The following is a 19629-nucleotide window of genomic DNA, read 5'->3' as shown; positions in this document are numbered from 1 at the left end:
TGATCTGTGTCGACGCGGAAGCAGAGCACCTCCTCTCCACTTTCCCTCTTCCCTCGTCTTCGAGCGATTGAACCGGCAGCAATGGCGACTCCAGAAGAAGCTAAGCTCGACGTCTTCCTCGCGTGGCTTCAGGTTCTCCTTCCTTCCCCAGGGCCATCTCCTCTTCACCGGCCGATTCTCGTCATCTCGTTTTCGATTCGCGTTTCGTTCGAGAGTGAAAAGAAAAAAAAAAAACGTTCGGCCGATTCTTCAGCCGAATGAGTTTGACTCACGAGTTACGGTTTCATGCGTCTGCCTGCACGCGCTGTGTCCATCGGAGAGTTAGTGACATGAATCGCGCGGCGTGGTTCTCGCGAAGTGTCGGTGTCGATTAACGTGACCCGTGTGTTCAGGCGAACGGAGTTCAACTGCGAGGTTGCAGGATCAAGTACTGTGATTCCACCAAAGGCTATGGCGTTTTCGCGTCCGGCGACGATCGCGACGGTAATCTTTTGCATGTTCCGATCTGTTTATGCGGGTGTATGCGTTCGGGCAATGCAGCTACATATATGTTTGCTCGTTGCGTGTCTCTTTGTCTGGCTGAGTTGGGCTTCTGTTTCGCTGACAACGCACTAAGGAAGGCAAAATTTGCGCGTGCGCAAGGTCATTTCTTTATTGTTTATGATCTTGGTACCGGGCAAGAGTCAAGCATTTATGAAAAGGACTGTTAGTCTTGTCAAATGCAGGCATCGCCAGTGCTGGTTTTAAGGGAATGGTTCTGTTATTTTCATTGACTGATGTTGCGATAATGGCCAACTAGAAAATTATCCAAAAGAAAAGAACAAACACTGGTGATTGCCCTTGTCGGTTGGTACACTAACTGGATATCACAAGCTCTCAGTTCAGAGGGTCTATACCCTGAAAACTTCATCCTTTAGGTGATTACATCATTTGAAAGAGAAGAAGAAGGATTTAACAAAGGGACTCCTCTATATATGGGATAGTCTTTGTCTTCATGATCATAGTAATCATCCCATTGAAGTTTGACTTCCACAGCTCAAAGTTCCTCCAGATGAAGTTTGAAGGAAAGCAGTATAATAAATCTAATAAAATATTGAGCACAATGGCATGATGGGAATCATATAACCGATCCCACCTAGTGAGATAAGGCTTGGTTTCTCGTCATTGTTCTTGTTGATATGATCCATGCTCTTTGGATTGGTTCATGCTTGGGAGCAAATTCATTGCATGCTAGGGTGGAAGGCACAGCTACTTTTGGGGACATTATTTATTATATATTGGCAGATGGCCAGGTTTACATGATTGGTGATCTTGGATGCGTGGCAAATTGATTGGATATATGATCTGACAAACCATCCATGGTTCAAGACAAACTGTTTTATAATTGATATTGGATGATGATAGAGCCTTGCCTAGTTAAGCATTGCAGAATAATTTGCCCGAAAATGAGTAATTATGTCAAAACTTGATTAATATAGTTGAACAACTAGATTGCTATCAAAGATCTCACTTCATAATATTGTGGGATAAATTTCAGGAGTTTTAATGGTTGTTCCACTAGATTTAGCCATTACTCCTATGAGAGTTTTGCAAGATCCTCTTCTTGGACCTGAATGTAGAGCAATGTTTGAAGAAGGAGAAGTTGACGACAGATTTTTGATGATCTTATATTTGACAGTAGAGCGCCTTCGCAAGAATTCTCCATGGAAGCCGTATGTTTTATATATGTTTATTGGCCATTGTATTTTACTGCTCTTTCCCTTTCTTTTGGATGGGAGATTGTTATTTATTTGGCTGAAGGTTTGTGTTAGGTACCTGAATATGCTTCCAACCAAGTACAACTGTCCTCTTTGGTTCACCGATGATGAATTTTTGGAGTTGAAGGGGACAGCTTTACACCGTGCGACCCAGCTGCAGGTAAATTCAAGAGTCATTTCTTGCACTAAAAACTAAGGTTGATATTGCTGTAAAGAGTTTCAATTTTGTTGTCATCACTGTTCCTGATTCGGCTGCAGCTTTTGTATGAGATGTTACATTTTCAAACCTCTAAATTATACTTATACTAGGTTGGTTACTTTGCATTTCAATGAATGAGTCATGATATTAAAAAAGATTGATGTTTCAGAGAAAACAATTGCTGTCTTTATACGAGGATAAAGCGAAGGGTTTGGTGAAGAAATTCCTTGCTCTAGCTGAGGATTCAGAAAGGTGTGTGGTCAACATGTTAATTCGAACACGTCTCGAACTAAGTGTAATGTTTGCACATATGTCATCTGTGCTGTGACCTGGTAGTCTTCACTGATATAGCGTTCTCTAACGAGTAAGGAGATGCTTGTTGTGTATATCTATTTTAATGTGGGAGAACATTGTTTTTTTTTCACAAGTATTATGTTGCAGCCATGTTTTGGCCTCTGCCTAATTTTTTGCTTGAGTTATCTAGCGCCTATTTTGACTGATTTCCTGTTGTCTAGACTTAAAATTGGAGGTGTTGTATTCTTGAATTCTTTTACATGAAGCTCTGTATGGAAATCCAGGCCATCAGTTGAGATCACTTGCTAACAGTAACTGTTACATGTAATTTTTGTTATTTGCAAATGCAACCATTAGTCAAGATGGTGATCTTGGTTTTCATTGAGATTGATGTTCCTGTAGCTTTTGCTGCTCCCTCTGATAATAATTGTTCCCTTGAAAAAATTGCTGGTGGCGAGGGACTGATGAACTTTCCATAATTCTGGCAGCATGGTATATCAGCATGTAGTTAGAAGTTGAACCAGAATAGACTACATGTGTCAATAGATAATCCAAACAAAGTTAAAAGCATATTACGGAGAAAATCTAGAACATCAAATTACGCTCTCTATCTTTGCTAAATAAAGTGGTTTGAATAAGCTTCCTTGTTCTATTTTAGAAGATATCTGAATTTCTTAATTCTTAAAACTGCTTTATGAATCTGTCGCAGTTCATATATTTACAACCAACGGGGGTCTCTTCCCTCGTATCATATGGATCGTTATCAGCTGCCGGACTCCCTTGGTTTATTTCTACTTTTAAGATAGAAGGCTTTCCTATTTGTTGATTTTGTGTATCCCAGTTAGTAAAGCTTTTCAGCTTTATCTTTTAAAATAAAGAAGTTGACTGTTAACTGTGACATACAAAATATGTCATCCACAGAACAAAATATGCTGAAGATTATACCTTTGAAAACAGCATAATGGGCCATGTGATACACCTCCAAAAGGAGTTGGGTTGAGGTCATCTTAGTTTGATCTGCTTAAATTCTTAGAGAAATGAATTTATTATAGAGTTACTGACATTTCTGTCGTTTCTTTTTCCCTCCAGTGATGTTTGTTTTGAAGATTTTCTGTGGTAAGCATCTCTATACTAGCTGCTTTTTTGTTTTTTCACATTGCATGGTCCAATACTTGGGCTTTTATGTGCATAATGTTTCACCTCACTGTGCTTTTACCTGGGTAATTGTGATTCCTAGGGCCAATTCTGTTTTCTGGACTCGTGCTTTGAATATTCCTTTTCCACATTCTTACGTATTTCCGAAAGAGAAGGATGATCAGGATGCAGATCACTGTGAAGAAAACATTAACGGTGCTTCAGGTAATGACGTGCCATGCAAAGTATCGACTGGTATGGAGGAGCAAAGGAGTGAGCTCTTTTTATACTGAAAAGAAATGTTTGATTTGTCAGTGTTAGGTTTTTCAAATGCTAAACTGCTGTGTGGTCCCTTTGTTTGTTCTTTTGTTTAATCTATATGGCTGGCTTGTCTCAGGACAACATGCTGAAGCATCCACTTCTATACAGGAAGAAAAGGTCTGGGTTGAGGGCCTTGTACCTGGCATTGACTTTTGTAACCATGGTATGCTACTTGTTCATCTTCTCATATCGCATGGTTCTCTACCTGTCCTCAGTTTTGATGGCTTTACTTATTTTCTTTTTGTTCTATGAAGTGAGAGTAAGTTATGTCTCATTAGTAGATTATATCAATGGTAGCCACAATCTAAGCAAGAGAAGGATGTAAGCTGCGGAGGCCATTAATATGTTTTGAGCTTCTGTTCATGGGTTCTCTTGTTTTCTCTTTTGCATTGTCGGTGGTCACTGCATCCAAACTATTCCTGATTTTGCATGTGCTTCACGATGTTCATGGGTCTTTATACTGAGTCCATGAGCAAGGCCTTTGAGGGTTTCTTCTGAAGTTTCATTTTAGATTGTGTTAAGATGGAGATGTAGATAACTTGTTCTTTTAAATTTTTAAGAGTTACTCTCTTTAGTTTAGGAACAAATTAAATAGTTTGCCTTGGAAGCAGTCCTGGGCATAATGACAGTCCATGTATGTGCAAGCTAAAGTTCCTAAATTAAGCCTGAAGGACGTTACAAAAGTTGGTATGACCATCACACTCACTGAATGATTTTTAGACTGCTGGAAAGTACTTTGTCAATGCATGAAGAAATATTGCAACATATGTCCTAGTGCCTTTTGCTGGCTTTGCAACTATGCACTCTAAGCACCTGGTCTACATTATGCTTCGTTAATTTTCACTTCAACTGAGTCACTATCTTGATGATTTGAATCAAGTTATTTTTGGCAAAAGTGTCATTTGTCCTGCTGCTTGTGGAATGACTTGCTAGATTTTAAGCCTGGAGCAACATGGGAAGTGGATAGCTCAGGATCAACAACCGGAATTCCTGTCTCTATGTATCTTGTTTCAGGTAATATTCCTGTTCCTGGTTCAATTTAATGTTTCGCATCTTTGTTATTGTGTTCCTTTTTCTCTCTCTCCTTTTCCCACGGGGTGGGGGCAGTTGCAAGCTGTAGCAGTTCTATTATACTTTCACCCCATTTTCCATCATCTATATCCTTTGTTGATCAAGTCAAATGCCCTCTCTCTCACCCAGTTTGATGTCCCTATTTCATTTCATGAACAGGAACAAATTTTCGTTTTCACCAAAATCGGCCTTTTGACAAATTAACCCATGGCATGAGATGATAAAAGTTCTACATTACTTCTAACATCATCCATTAAAAGTTTTACATTACTTCTGACATCATGCATTCCCCTTTCGGAAAGCTCTGCAGGAGCCATTTGAAAATGAAAAAGAGGTCCGCATCAGTTATGGGAACAAAGGCAATGAGGTAATTGGGAGGCTAAGCCTCTAAGACCTTTATTCTCTTTAAATTTGTGTTTGAGGCGGTAATAACTAGTGGACTAAGTACCTTATTCCTTTAGTTATTTGTGGATTGCTTGTGCCTGTGAAAGTGTCAATGCCTGTTGACTTTTTGCATGAATATATTCAATTCGTGACTTCAGCAGAGGGAACATTCTTTTGAGTCACTGTGCCATGACACAGTCTATAACTGTTTGATTTGGTCATAAGAATCTGTTTTCTTCTTGTCCTATTAATGCTGATACTCCCACTGGAGCAAGCTGTGTTATTTTACTTCTCCTCAAAGATTCTGCTTTTGGGTTTTTTTGGTGATATTCCTGGTCATGTCATGATGCTATAATTGTCTGCTGCTTTGCTCTTAGACTGTGTATTTGATTTTATATCTTGTTAGCAAGTAATCGGGTATATTGGTTTTAATATCTAATTTTTTTCATATTAAATGCAGGAACTTTTATACCTCTACGGATTTGTGATTGATAACAATCCAGATGATTACCTCATGGTATGCTGTTTTAATAAGTTTTAGGATCAGTTCTCATGCAATTGTGCTTGATGTGGAAGTGAATTCTTGTAGGTCCATTATCCTGCAGAGGCAATTCAAAGCATTTCCTGTTGTGATGCTAAAATGCAGCTTCTTGAGGCACAGGTCAGATATAGATGTGTTATTTCTTATTTAGATACTTTGTCTTACTAGTTTGTGGAATACACTCCTCTCTATCTTTTGTTTACAGATGTAACTATCTGTAGCAGAAAGCCGAACTCAGGTGCCTTCTACCTAGAAGTTCATTGGATCATGGCTTCTTCCCAACGAGCTCTTCTGAAAAGGGAGGAAGCAGCAAACGTGGAGCAGATAGAGGAGTATGCAGTTATAGTTGGAGTGGCCAGCGTAGGATGCCTTCATACATAAACAAGTTGGTTTTTCCTGAGAACTTTTTGACTGCCTTGAGGACCATTGCGATGCAAGAAAATAATATTTCTCAAGTTTCGGAGTTTCTGGAAGAGGTGCAGTTTGTTAATATGTCTTTGATACTGTCTAACTGCAGTTTCTTTCCTCAATACTGTAGATACGGTTAAGTTCACCTCTTAGGTCTCTCCACAACTTCTGTATCGTTTCTTTTTTGTTTCTGCCAAAAACTTCAGCGTCATTTCAAGGCTTCCATATGAGTCTGAAGAGAGCATATTAAGGGCAATATGCTGATCTGAGTTGATAATTGAATTGATGCTTTGCTGTAATCATCGATTAAGACCATGAGGCCACATGATGAAAGCTCGAGTAATATGAGTTGACTTGCCTAACCTGTGCTGGGCTGAGCAGAATAATGGGCATTTAATAGGTTGGTTGAATTGGTTTATAGCTTCTATGTGCTGAATTCTATTTAGCGGAGACTGTTATAACATATAATTACATTGAGCTTCCTTACAACTCAAGCTGAGAAGAGACAAATACTTGTATGAGTAAATGTGTTCTAGGATATGAGAGTAGCAGAGGAATTGCTCTATGGGAACCTTCACCAGAAAGTAGATCATAGTGTGAGCCAGATGCCTGCGTTATATAATTACAGGAGAAATTGGTGACATTACTGTCTTGGAAAGACTTTACCTCTCGAAACTTCTTAGTTTATTAGCAGACAACATTCGTGGAGGTCTTAGTCAGCAATCAACATCCTCTTAGAACTAAAAGATAACAGGTGATGCGGCATCTAAATGAAGCAAGGGCTTGATCTTCCAGTGGGAAGCATAAAAGGTGACAGTGGAGGATTAGACTTAGTGAAATGAGTGTTCCATTTGCTACTTAGTTATTCTTCAACCTATGATGTAAACTTCAGGATGGCAGGCCTACAAGAAGAGGTGCCGCTAAAATCAAATTGTGGAATCTATATCTTTTGCAACTGAAGACTGATGATGTTTTTGTCAAAAGTTCACTTATTTTCAAAACAATATATTTTTCTTTTCTCACTTCTTGACCACTAATGGGGCTTACTGCCTTGTTGAAGCTTGTTGGCTCTGAAGAGAAGAGGCAACCATCAGATAGAGAAGTCCAGGCAGCTGTCTGGGAGGTTTGTGGTGATTCTGGAGCATTGCAATTGCTTGTTGATCTTCTTCAAACAAAGTAAGTGCTCATAAGAATTATGAAGTTGACTGTATCAAATTGTCCTTAAGTAGGTTATCGTTTATAAAATTTATAGGCATGAACAGTTGAAGCAAATAACAGCATGACTATGGGAAAGAGGAAAGCTATGAAAGAGATAATTAGATACAATGGAACAAAGATGATAATCAACACGTGTCATGCAAGGGCATATCATTCAAAGTGCTCCTCGGTTCTGATTACGTGAAAAAGTAATTACTGCAGCAAAGTTGCGACAAAAGAAGACAAGATGCTCCTAGTTAGATTAGATCATCTGGCGGGTTCTAGCAATATGTTCGCTTCTTATCGGTTAGGATTACATTAGCAGTAATATTACTTGATTTTATCTGGCTGTTGTTTTATCTTTGGTTGGGTCTTGGTGTCCTTCTCCTTGCTGGACCTAATAGGCCTCTAAAGAATCAAAATCAATCTGGGGCCTTTTTTGGTATTGCTACTTTTGAGCCACTGGTCTTACTTATTAAACTACGTAAGAAAATTTTAATGGAAGCAGGGTTAAGAGAACAAGAGAACTGGAAGCCTGTGATACATGCTTTAAGCTTCCTACTGCATGTAAAACTTCAGAGATAGGCAGATAGCACGTCCTTTTAAAAGTTTCCTCAATAGAAACTTTGCTCTTTTTAGCTGTGTTTATATTCTGAGACTTCTCATTTTCCTCCCTTTGTCCCCTTTTCTTTTCTCTTGATCTTGACCTCTGTTAGGACATCTGCACAGCTTAATGTTCTTGATTGGTTGGAATCTTTTGCTCTTGATTTCTGCCTGGTGATATAGTTTTCTAGTCACTAACAGCATCTTTGTTATGTTAGAATGATGGACTTAGAAGAAGGTACTGGAACCGAGAGTTTTGATGCTGAACTGCTTGACTCAGAAAATCTTGAGCAGCTCACGGTGATTGAGAAGGGTCAAAGGTGATACTTTTGAGCTTATACATTGACTCCTTCCCTTAAATTTCTTCTATAACTTAAAGAAATATTGGTTTTTCTTGTTTGTATGGGCATATTGTATGCAGGGCCAGCTAATTTGTTTCAGGATGTTAGATATACATCCATTTGTTTATTATGAGATGAATTGACAATTGGAATTAGTGGATCTGGAACTGTATGTGAGGGGGCAAAAGCGTAGACAGTCTTATCTTAGCAGAGTGAAACATTGGTGTAGATAACCATAACCCATTGGAGACGATGCCTCATTTTTGAGTCCTCGTGGCATTGGTTTGTTGACAGTTTAGCGATTATAGACTTACTCTAAACATTTTTCACTTGAAAACCATCACCCTTAAAACTGGGGAAATGCGTTGTGCACTATCTTTTTCTTTCGGGCTTGAAAAGCATCTCATTATTCTTTAGTTTCCTTAGATGCTAGATGTACTTTCTCATCATTCTTTCATGCTGTTGCGGCAGGGAGTCGGATGGCTTGACGCTGCAGAATGTGGCCACTAGAAATAAATGGTATGCAATTGTGTATCGGCGAGGGCAAAAGGAACTAACGCGGTTGTTCTTGAGGGAAGCAGAATATGCATTGCAACTAGCCCTGACGGAAGGTAACTGAACGTTATGGAACCGATATTCTGCTTATTCATTCGAGTTCAAAACTAAATAAACGGGTGCAACTTATGTTCACTTTCCTGATAGATACAATCGGGCATATGTTCTTTAACTTCTTTGCTAAATTATGTATTTTTGCATATCGTAGACCGTGATGTACGACTAATTATCTCTTGACTAATTGTCTCTCTGATTGGACTTGAAAGCTTTGCGAACCAGCATTTTATAAGGATTTTTAATCTTAACGAGGAAGTGCTCTATAGAGTTACTTACAAAACAAGTTCCCATCCAGGAACTTGGTTGAGCCATTCATATTGAGATTATAATCTTCCCATTTTCAAACATCAAAAAGCAATTAACATCCTTACACTGTTATCCTTATCACTCTAATACGACCAGCCAAAAAGTCCCTACTTTTTCTTCTGCCCTCTACTCAAACGCATCATCTTCAGTCATTCGTCTAAGCCGGCAATATTTCGTAGCGTCCAACCAAGGGCATAAGCAGCTGCAGCGGCTGTGGCACCATATAAGACGGTAACGAATGCAGACAGGGCGTATTTTTGACCAGCAATCTTGGCCTTGGCTATTCCCAGGAGAACGAGGGCGAGAACAGATAGCACGCATGCTCCTATGAACTTGATGGTGTCGCTGTCGGTGAATGGTATGAGGATTATGAATGAGAGAAGAGGCGCGCTTCCAAACACGATGAAGGAGACGAAGGTCACAAGCCCGTTCTTCCATGGTTTGTCTTCTTTATCAGGCGGAGTCATCCCTTTTTGAGCCATCATCTTCTCGTCCACCAGCAGGTCCTTGTATTTCGAGAATATATTCACGACCTGGGCAAATGCAAGTCTCGTCAACAAAGAACTGACAACATGGAACTAGAATCCTGCATATATCAACAAGGAACTTGAAATGTAGCGTCTTCGATCAGCATTCGGAAATGGAGTTCTCGAATTAAAGCTAATGTATATGCCAAATTTGCAAACCAAAGGCGGAAAAAGGTAATACCGTCTCGGCATCCTCAGCAGACATGCCGAGCCTTTGATACTTGCGGAGGAGCTCCATCTGCTCAGGCTGGCTTCTGTTTGTGACATCCCACTCGGTCACGGCTCTCTCCTCGGCTGCGACATCCTGCTCGGTGGTGGCTGATACATAATCGCCACATCCCATCGATATCCCATCTGCGACCAGGTTGGCAAAACCCAACACCAGCACATCCCCTGAAAAGGAGAATCGATCCACTTCATCCTGGTGGATTTTAAAGAATCGCCCTCACAAGATACCAAGAATTGAGTTTTGTAACTGCGTGCAAGAATCTATATTACGCAAGGACCGATTGATCTAGGATTTTGATGCAATTCTCCCTAGAAAGGGAAAGTACACGATATTGAAACTTTTATGCCCAAAAGCCATTAGTAACGAGAGAATACTATCAATTGACTTCTAATGGAAACTTTTGATCCAAATGCCTTGGACCAACACAAAACGAGAGAATTCCAAGGTTGGTTAGCATGATACCTATTGATTATTTAAGAGATTTGTATTTGCATTATTTGATTAATCGGTAATCTATTACACAAAAATGTTGATAATTAAATGTTTCACAACATTGACGGAATGTAATCATTCTTAAGCTCATGATTCCCTACATTGGCAAAGCATGATACCTATTGGATCATAGCAATCAAGGGCGAAACTTAAGAACGTGTCATTTGTAAAATCTGAATTATCACATCCGAAGGGACGGGTCCTATGAAGTGATTTACACCTAAGATTCCCCTCTAAATAGTTATTGTTGCTCTATGAGCTTCCTTCAAAGACTTTTTTCGAAGCGCTTGGCCGACGTGAAACGGGCTGACTCTTTATATTTAAGGTATTGGAACTAACCTGTGACAAGCCAACCTACCTCCTCTAGTAACTTGCGACGGTCCGATCCATACTACATGGCACGAACTCTGGCGAAGGAAGTACGTAATCTAACTATAGAAATAATGGCTTTTTTCGCTTTTTCATGGACTTCACACTCTTCGGATAATAACATAATCCTTACTTGCCAAGACACAACGACGTCCTATTACCCTAAAGATTACTTAAGAAATATATGATAAGAATACTGATTTACATCGTACCGTCCTCGCCATTACATAAAATTCGAAGAATGCATTGGTTACCGGAGGTAAGGTGGCCGGCGGAGATGGAGGAGATGAGGGAGAAGCAGGTGACGATGGCGTCGAGACCGGCGTACACGATGCTCTTCACGATCTCCCCCTTCCATGGCTCCTTCGGCCTCTCTCTCCTCCTCATCCCGTCGCCGCATCCTTCCACGTCTTCGTCTTCTTCTTCTCTCAGCAGCCGCGCGGTGCTTGTCACGCTGTTCTCCGCCATGTTTTCAGCTCTACCGACTTTACGCTGGAGCTTGCACAACGAGCCAAGAGTTTTTTTTTTCCTTCTGCCCTTTTCTGACCGTCCCATGCTGTCGTCTTCTTATGTGGTTTTCACCGCCTGAACGAGCGCCGAAAATGGTGAAAGAAAGGCCGAGTCGCCGTGCATGCAGGTCGCGCGACACGTGTCGCTTTTGCACAAGTAAATGCCACGTACGGCCGGCCCAACAACGTGATTTCTCTTCTCATGTTCATGTAAAGATTGCCAGAAAACACCAATAACTAAAGTTACAGAGTTTTCTCGGACTGGTATCTGATTTTCTCGGGAAAATTTGAGGCAGAGTCAGATAATATTACATGTTTTCATGGGTTTCAAGAATAATTGCACCTTATCGATTTTGCAAATACAATAAAAAGAATTAACAGATAAAACGAAACTCTTCCTGGTTCAGTGATGGTCTTTCTTAAGCGAATCGACCTCTTAAAGGCGGTATATAGGACCTGATGCCACCACAAGTTGAAAGAAAACAGAACTGTGCTCAATGCAAATTGGCAGCTTCGATAATGCTTGCACAAGATGATCAAGGAAAAGGGGGAGGGGGAGGGGGGCGGAGTATTTTTAATCCATGGAACAAGGTGCTGCTGACAATGGTGCTGGCGTTCAAGCTTGTGATGCCCGTTGGCAGCGAATCTTTTCAAACCAATGGCCTCTTTTCTTCTTCTTCTTGGCTCTGCAACCGGGTTTCTTCATCCCGATGATGAGTTGATTTCCCTCTACCGGCATCGGTGGATGAGGTTGGTTTTGAGGCCCTCTTGTGTGGATTGGAGTCGGGCAAGAGCTTCAGTATGATCCCCATGGCTATGAGCAAGAGGCCCGTGCCGTGCTGCTCCGTCAATGGCTTTGTGAATATCAAGTATGACAGCAACAATGTCACTGCCTTTCTTGCTGTAGTTATCTGAAGTAGACAAAAAAAGCGATCAGCATGAACCCCCAAAATGACCAGTAAGAGGTGAGTCGAGACCCAGAGTGGGTGGCCCAGAGACTGGAAAGATCCAAGTGGGCAATTTTGCAACAGGGTAGATCAAGCTCATGAACGCCCCATGTGGCATAGGAAAAGGAAGTTACATTAACATCCCATGTGATGTCAAAGAAACTCCTTAAGGATTCCTATCTTGAGATTTATTCTCCTATACTAACATAAGTTAGTGATGATAAGTCAGTAGAAGGAAAAAAAGGAAATGGTTCTAAGTTTGTACCATGGCTGTGGTTGCAGCTCCAAATATGGCTATGAGAGAAAGGACCGAGACTTGGCCGATGAATGTGGCCATTGCTTCGAACACCAATACACCATATACATACATATGCTGCACATTTCAAGTGAAAATACCCATTGTGAGGCGTCTTGCGTGAAAAAAGTTAATGAAACATTCATTCTGCAATTAGTTGAGCGAGATCCATGCCTCTTGTGCGAGGCCAGAAGCCGCTCTGTCCACCTCGCAGATGGAGTGTATGAATTTTGATATAATCATAGTCAAAGAGTTACCTTGGAGCATGAATTCCATGCTGTAAACAATTCTCCTGTCAAAAGCATGGGTGGGATCAAGAAAGGCAATCCCATCACAGTTGAACAGAACAACATCTCCATCTGCACATGAAGATGAAATCGATGAAAACACGTGGTTTGACACCGAAATTTTACATATGAAAACCCACCCCAAAGGAGCAATATGAGATGTGATTCACCTCACCTGTGTGGTTTCAGGGTTCAAGGTAAAAATGGCTTCTTGCAAATTACCCAGGAAGGAGTCCATAATTAGAGCACCCGAGACCATCACCACACCAATCATGCTGAAATTTGGCGATGTATGAGCATCGGCCAAGGTGAAAAGGATCAGACCCACCACTAAGAGAATTGCGGACACATATTCATGAGCTGGGTACTTCCGCCTCAGTCCCGGTATGAAGGCGCCCATTATCATCACTGGCAGAACCTGAAATTCCAGTCTCTGTCAGGGCTAGAACACCAAAGGACCAAATAGGCTTACCACTCGATGATGTGATGTCCAGATAGACACATCAAGCAGGAGTTCTATATCTTTGAAGCTCTACTAACACAATGATGCATAAAAACACAATCTATGACAGAACCTTATGATATCTCAGACGCAATTTCTCTGACATGAAAGACTCGGAAAAGTTTGAATTGGCCGAAGACCTAGGACAAGAATTTCAAGAGTTGACGTGGTCTTCAATGGACTGTAAGGCTATCCCATTATGTAAATTGGTGGAATTCAATTCACACAATCATCCTATGACAAGCTACTGGATTATTGAAATCTTTCAAATTAATCAAGCCTAAACCTTGCAGCTAAACTCAAATCCCTCAATAATCATTAGGAACTTCATGTCCCATGTATGCACTTGTCTTGTTAGGAAGTCGTAATACATGACAGAACAATGCACACTTAGTATCTATCAGACTAGTCAAATGCAAAATTTTGCCAGAAATGGCTACCTTTGTTGATTTGAACATGAGCTGTGCGGGGTAGTTGAGGAAAGCCAATGACCCCTTTGTGAGCCCATGTGAACCCATAAGCACTGCAGAGAGTTTCACATAAGTCTTCCATGGATTCACCATTTGCTTGGTGCTGAAGCCTTGGAGGTAAATAAGGAACAGATACACAAATCCTTGAACAAATGTGAAGTACCAACCATAGCTGCCGGAAAAAAAACACAAGACAATTTTGCAAACTTCTTCAATTGATATGGAAAAAAAAAAGACACGAGTTAAATCCCGGAACGAGGATCACCAGACAAGAAGCCGCTGAAAAAAACGAACCTGAATTGAAGCCTGTTGTACACGTATTCCTGAGAATCAGACAATGATCAATATTCATCTTGAAACATAATACGCTTTAAAGAAACGGGTGTCCCCTACTGAAGCTGAACTGAAGTAAGAAAAGAAGACAAGACTGAGCAGAATCGTCTGAGCAACTTGCATGCACCTACAATCCGTGCAAAAGAAACCCAACATAATGAAAGAAAAGAATTGTGTCGCCAGTTTTCTCAGCGATGAGACAGAAGAGATATACGATAATCAAGAAAAAGCAGGACTCCATGAAGTACCTCGCATATGCCATTGACGAGGTAACCAAAGAAGAACCCAGATGAGCAAATAATGAATTGCTGCCACTTCGGTCTCTCCGACAGCGAGATTCCGAACAAAAATCGAGCTTGCTCTTCGCTCTTCATGACTTTAACATGAAATTTCCGGGACTCCAAACTCGAGCGATCTCAAGCAACGAACTTTGGAGTGCTGGGTTCTCCAATGGACTGATCGCATGACCAGAAGCAGTTGAAATAGAGGAAAGAAATCGTACTTTGATGATTGTTTCGAGGTGACAATGACTTGGTTTTGGCGGAACAGAGACTTCTCTTGCCGGCGTTGCGAAAAACAGCCGAGGAGAGAGAGAGAGAGAGACTACGTAGGAATGAGAAAATACAAGGATTCTATAGTGATTTCCAAAGCACAGGGGGTCAGTCTTGTACATGTGATGACCATCGTGAATCATTAAACAAATCCTAGGCCGGATTTCTTAACTTCTTTGGAAAATTACCCCCTTAACTTCTTTGGAAAATTACCCCCAAAAAAAAAGAGTCAAAAGAGACTAAATTCAAACAAATATAATAAATTCATAATTTTTTTTATAATTTTACTTCTTTGGTCCTCGATTGAAAAAGACCCGGCTGCATGGATGAGATCTGATTTTTGAGATTCGAACACAAACACAACTTCGAACACGAAGAATCCTCAGCATCCCAAATATGGTAAAAAGGAGAAAAGATAGAGAGCGAGAGAAACAGAGATGAATACATTGAAAGGATTGCGTCTCTGCAAATGGCAGCAACAGACGTTACAAGCCCCATGACATCAACGACACGTTCGGCAAAGGTGGAGCAAGATGTCGAAATGGCGAAGGCCGAAGCTTTGCATTGGGAATCGGCGACCGACGTTAAAAGCTAAATAGCCTTGAAACCTGCCGCAGCTCCAGACCTCTACACCAGTCGTGACAAAATTGGGTCATGGAGCCTTTCAAGATTCATTGACGTGGCTCGTTCAGGCCTCTCCTGGGAATCGTCATTCGGTTCCCACCCGGAGACCAACGACTGGCGCCCAGTTGGCGACGAGGAGCCTGTCGTGTCTTTGTTCGAACTCTTGGTTTCGAATCACCTCATTCGCATTTGCCTTTTTCTTTTGTGTTCCAGTTCTAAAAGCCATGATGAGATTCGCTAACCATTCCTTATGCATAAGAAAGCAAGTCATGACCTCATTACCCACTTTCAAATTCTCTAATTCTTATTGCTATCGAGTCCAGTTCTGAATTGTAATTCCCCGGTTCGACTAGAATCAAAACATAATCATGCGTCGACAAGAAGGAAATTGACCGGATCATGAGTTTCGGAATCATGTAAATAATCACACTAATTGGTTTGCGGGTATTGAATATTTGCTTTCCGTCTTTTTTTGCACATGAATGCACGTACACCTTTGGCTAGTATAGGAGGACATAGATGATGCAACCCAATAACATTCAATAGACCTACCAAGTTTAGGAAGAACATACATACTAATATGGACAATCATATGCTCTGTTCAGACCCAAAAAAATAATAAAATAATAATAATAATAAATTGCTCTGTAACTCCAAGTTCCTTAAGCATTTAACATCCGTAAATAGTCATCGATTATAGACATGGCCGAGGAACGATAACCTGAACCGAAGAGATTATAGTGATTCAGGTAGTGGTACAGGAGGTAAATATCTCTCCTCTTCTCGTATCCAGGCTGCTTCGGCATCACCTGGGAAGGATCACATCATGATTAGTGATAAAAGGAATTGCACAAGATAACGTTGCGAAAATTGGGCGTACCTTGAAGTAGGCATCATAGAAGGCTCCTGAAAATCCAGCACACCAGGACATTCCGAATTCTGCCTCATTATGTCCATCTACAAAAAGAAACCAGCAAAATCGGCTCTCCAACAAAATGGAAGAAAATACTCTTGCAGGCAATGCCCTTCAAACGTGTGGAGATCCGCAGTCGCAAGGGCATCGATCAAACTCATGAAAATTATTATGTTACCAATAGATAGGGACAATCATCGTTAGACGGAGCTAAGGCCTTTGGCTATCTGTAAACCTTTGCTCCAAGAAGGTTTCATGATATTTCATAAGTTTCCCCTTCTTAATTCCCGGTAATTCTAAGATCTTTTACCTTCCCCAAACTTTATTTTGTTTTCGTTTTTTTATAACAACCTGAACTAAATCAGAAGCCAAGAACAAGTTTAGAAACCAAACTGCCCTCAACTGAAGACTAAACATGAGACAGAACAAATCTGAGAGCATCAGTATCTAAACAGTCCGACAAAACAAGACATGTCACCAATCTCGGACTTACAATAACATGCTGGATCGAGTATGACAGGCTCGCCGTTCTTGTCAGAGCTTATGTTTCCACTCCACAAGTCTCCATGCAATAGGCATGGCTCTATAACCGCACCCTCAAATAGGGGTCCCATGCTTTTCACTAGCCTCTGTCCTGTTGAGTTGTCGGCATCAAAATTATGCCATCACATAGGAGAATTAAAGGACATAAGTCTATAATACCGGGTATGATGCCATGGTTCCCATTAAACAGCATGATATGCGTTCAGCTTGCGTGCTCCATTTATTAACTAGTAGGGGGAACAATCCAAAATACGTGCATTTCCGCAATGTAGAAAAAGAAATCAATTTCACAGTTTGAACAAAAATTGTATTTCTTTTAGTGCTCCAAAGGTTTTGTGTTTCACTCTGTCAAGCTCCAGCTCTGGCGTCATTTTTGACTCATGAGAACTCCTCTAACCCTGACTTACGATGACAGAAGTGAACATTGAATCTGGGGAGATAAGCAATTTAAACCGACAAAGGGCTCAAGGGAGGTTCAAATAGTCACTTTTGGAAATTCATAGGGCCTCTTTTTGGCATGACATGTAACAGCAGGGCGGAATAAGAGAATGTGATGAACATGGAAAAAGGTTGCTTCGAGATATCACCTTTGTCATATACTGATCTATCTCCATACTGCTCCAATGCCAACTTCAATTGGTAACCAAGTCTATGTTCCCCGTAAAACTGAACCCAGTCAGATGTCCAAGTGTTTATCTGTGGAGTACTACAAGGCAAGGCAACATATACCGATCTATTAGAGCGCAACCCTATACAAATGTAATGCGAAGTACCTCTGCACACCCACCATGTGTAAGAGAGAAGTAATGATGCAGAAAAAGAGCCTACCTGCCAATGGTATTGTCAACATCAAAGCCAAAGCCTTTTGCAGATTTCCCTGCTTTATGCATTTCAGCAAGCTTCTTCCCTAGGACAGGCTGAGTACCAATGTACAGTCAAAACATTATTGTTGCACTAATTGTGGGAGGCATCAACTCCATAAAAGGTCACAGGTGTCACCTGATTGCCTCTTGATGTTCCGAACTCGATAAACTCCATGATTATGAATGAACCACCAGTTGGAAGAGGCCCCACCTGGACCGACAGAAAAATTCCACAATCTTGGATGGCATATAGAAATCATAAGCTTCCTTTCTGTTATGAAAAGGGATAATATGTTTCCTGACCTTGAACGGCCTAGGCACATGGATTGTCCCCGTCTCATACATCGCACCTAAACCAAGAGCTTCTCCCTCGAACATCGATGGCCCAATTCTCCTGCTCCAGTTTTCAATACAATAAATCCTTCTGCAGTCTATCACAGATAGAAGCACTTACATAACATATGCATTTGTGGCCAACATCTCTAAGGTAACTTGCTGGATTGTCTGATACTTACCTGTTTGTCTTAACAAAGAAGGAACCGGCATCTGTATCGTACTGACTAGCCGAATTGATGCAACCTCCGCCAACAGGACTTATCCTTGTTATTCGAGTAGCCTTTCCTTCCGATAGAATCCATTCCCGAATTGGATCATCACCCATTGCTGCCACTGCTACATTAAGAAAGATCATGAATCAAACAAAATCAAGCCAAAACAGAAGTTAATAACACCAGACATCTCGCAAGACAATGCAGCATAGTGGCTTCCATGGAGTTCTGTACATCCCAAATCGATGATATCAGTTGGCCTTCCTTATTGTTTAAGCTAGTACAAAAGTGAAGCAGCAGCAGCATTCTTATTATTTATTGACAGGCTTATAACATGACTTTGCATCACGTTTTTCACTCAAGACTGGCATTGCATCAATAAATTGATTTACCCTGTAAATCACTGTACTTCAATAGAGAGACAGATTGAGAAAACCATGCCACGGGGCAAGAAACGTAGCGGCATTACAGACTCCGGACTATCGACTTGGCAGCATCCTGGGAACTGTCTATTCCTAACATGCCGAAGACCTGGATTTGAGAATTCTCAGCTACCTAAAGAGACTGCTGCCCAGTTATCATTCGATCCTATGCACATTCTCATCATGCTTTGTGCTTGTGCCATTAAGACTAAACCGCTATCAATATTCTCCAATGAACAATCAAATACAAAGTACCCATCATCCCCAATTCGAACAATTCTCCGGGAGAACCCATTCCACATGAGCCCGTTTCGTCAGCAATCAAGGCTAGAAATATAGCACAGAAATAAGCAGTGACAGATACAAAATGCTAGAGACCCTAAGACCGTTCGCGAAATTGGTATAGAAATTAACGTGGCAGACCACACTACCATTGATTGCTTGGATTTTAGCCAACTCCTCTTAGTATCGTCAGTTCAATATATCGATTCGCAACCAAGCTTGATGTCCCCAGCATTACTCAACACAAAAATCCCATGTATGTTTTAGCATGAGCTAATGATAGAACTGTCTAATATCCCAAAGTCAGAGGAAAATTCAAGAGAAACGATCATAAAAAAAGGGGAAAAAGAGAGAGAATAAAAAACAGAGCTTGATTGAAGCGACCTGCAAGTGTGGAATGGCGAGTTCACAGCGAGCGAGCGAGCACTTACTGGCAAACGGCTTGCGTTCGGTGAAGGCGAGACGAGGAAGACGAGCGAGCGCCGGGAAGCAAGAGCCCGAAGCGATAATCCCCACGTGTCCCACCATCTCCCTCTCTCCCTCTCTCTCTCTCTCTCTCTCGCTCACGTCTTCAACCTGAGTCGCTAGTAGTCTTCATGCCCGCACGTGCCGAGGTGATTCCTTTTTCTTTCTCCTTTTCGTTTGATCTTTTCTTAGTCAGTGTTTCTTCTTTTACGAATTTAATTTACAATATTCTGTTTCCGACGAAAAGAAACATAAGTCATTCTTGGGATACGTATATTTTTTCATTTAAA

General features: G+C 41.1%; 4 protein-coding genes across 7 annotated transcripts; 1 reads left to right on the top strand and 3 right to left on the bottom strand.

Moving 5' to 3' along the window:
• The first annotated feature begins 27 nt into the window (after positions 1-27).
• On the top strand, positions 28-9127 carry LOC104443495 (actin-histidine N-methyltransferase). Its single transcript, XM_010056943.3, has 16 exons — positions 28-132; positions 393-483; positions 1538-1712; positions 1812-1917; positions 2126-2208; positions 3340-3366; positions 3488-3609; positions 3782-3868; positions 4639-4719; positions 5079-5143; positions 5621-5677; positions 5750-5821; positions 5926-6177; positions 7170-7285; positions 8128-8229; positions 8722-9127. The coding sequence occupies exons 1-16, from the start codon at positions 82-84 to the stop codon at positions 8867-8869; spliced, it is 1635 nt and encodes a 544-aa protein (XP_010055245.2). The 5' UTR covers positions 28-81; the 3' UTR covers positions 8870-9127.
• A 22-nt stretch (positions 9128-9149) lies between these two features.
• LOC104445927 lies at positions 9150-10218 on the bottom strand. The gene is made up of 2 exons (XM_018875048.2): positions 9877-10218; positions 9150-9701 (listed from the first exon to the last, which is right to left on the bottom strand). The coding sequence occupies exons 1-2, from the start codon at positions 10036-10038 to the stop codon at positions 9318-9320; spliced, it is 546 nt and encodes a 181-aa protein (XP_018730593.2). The 5' UTR covers positions 10039-10218; the 3' UTR covers positions 9150-9317.
• Positions 10219-11607: 1389 nt separating this feature from the next.
• Positions 11608-14783, bottom strand: LOC104443494 (UDP-galactose/UDP-glucose transporter 4). Its single transcript, XM_010056942.3, has 7 exons — positions 14377-14783; positions 14090-14118; positions 13766-13967; positions 12999-13241; positions 12794-12895; positions 12507-12614; positions 11608-12205 (listed from the first exon to the last, which is right to left on the bottom strand). Exons 1-7 carry the CDS (start codon positions 14500-14502, stop codon positions 11945-11947), a joined length of 1071 nt encoding a protein of 356 aa, XP_010055244.1. The 5' UTR covers positions 14503-14783; the 3' UTR covers positions 11608-11944.
• A 1040-nt stretch (positions 14784-15823) lies between these two features.
• Positions 15824-19446, bottom strand: LOC104443493 (protein-ribulosamine 3-kinase, chloroplastic). 4 transcript variants are annotated; one of them, XM_010056935.3, is made up of 9 exons: positions 19306-19446; positions 18138-18294; positions 17926-18016; positions 17759-17833; positions 17588-17676; positions 17347-17465; positions 16710-16850; positions 16184-16260; positions 15824-16112 (listed from the first exon to the last, which is right to left on the bottom strand). In XM_010056935.3, the coding sequence occupies exons 1-9, from the start codon at positions 19400-19402 to the stop codon at positions 15966-15968; spliced, it is 993 nt and encodes a 330-aa protein (XP_010055237.2). In that variant the 5' UTR covers positions 19403-19446; the 3' UTR covers positions 15824-15965. The 4 variants fall into 4 exon arrangements, with proteins under 4 accessions (XP_010055237.2, XP_010055243.2, XP_010055242.2 ...); XM_010056941.3 differs by having other exon boundaries at positions 17926-18053; positions 18138-18291; positions 19306-19431; XM_010056940.3 differs by having other exon boundaries at positions 17926-18053; positions 19306-19427.
• Between the last annotated feature and the right edge of the window lie 183 nt (positions 19447-19629).

This window comes from Eucalyptus grandis, chromosome 5, assembly GCF_016545825.1.
Source record: "Eucalyptus grandis isolate ANBG69807.140 chromosome 5, ASM1654582v1, whole genome shotgun sequence".
NCBI lineage: Eukaryota > Viridiplantae > Streptophyta > Magnoliopsida > Myrtales > Myrtaceae > Eucalyptus > Eucalyptus grandis.
This window is presented reverse-complemented; position numbering and strand designations above follow the sequence as displayed.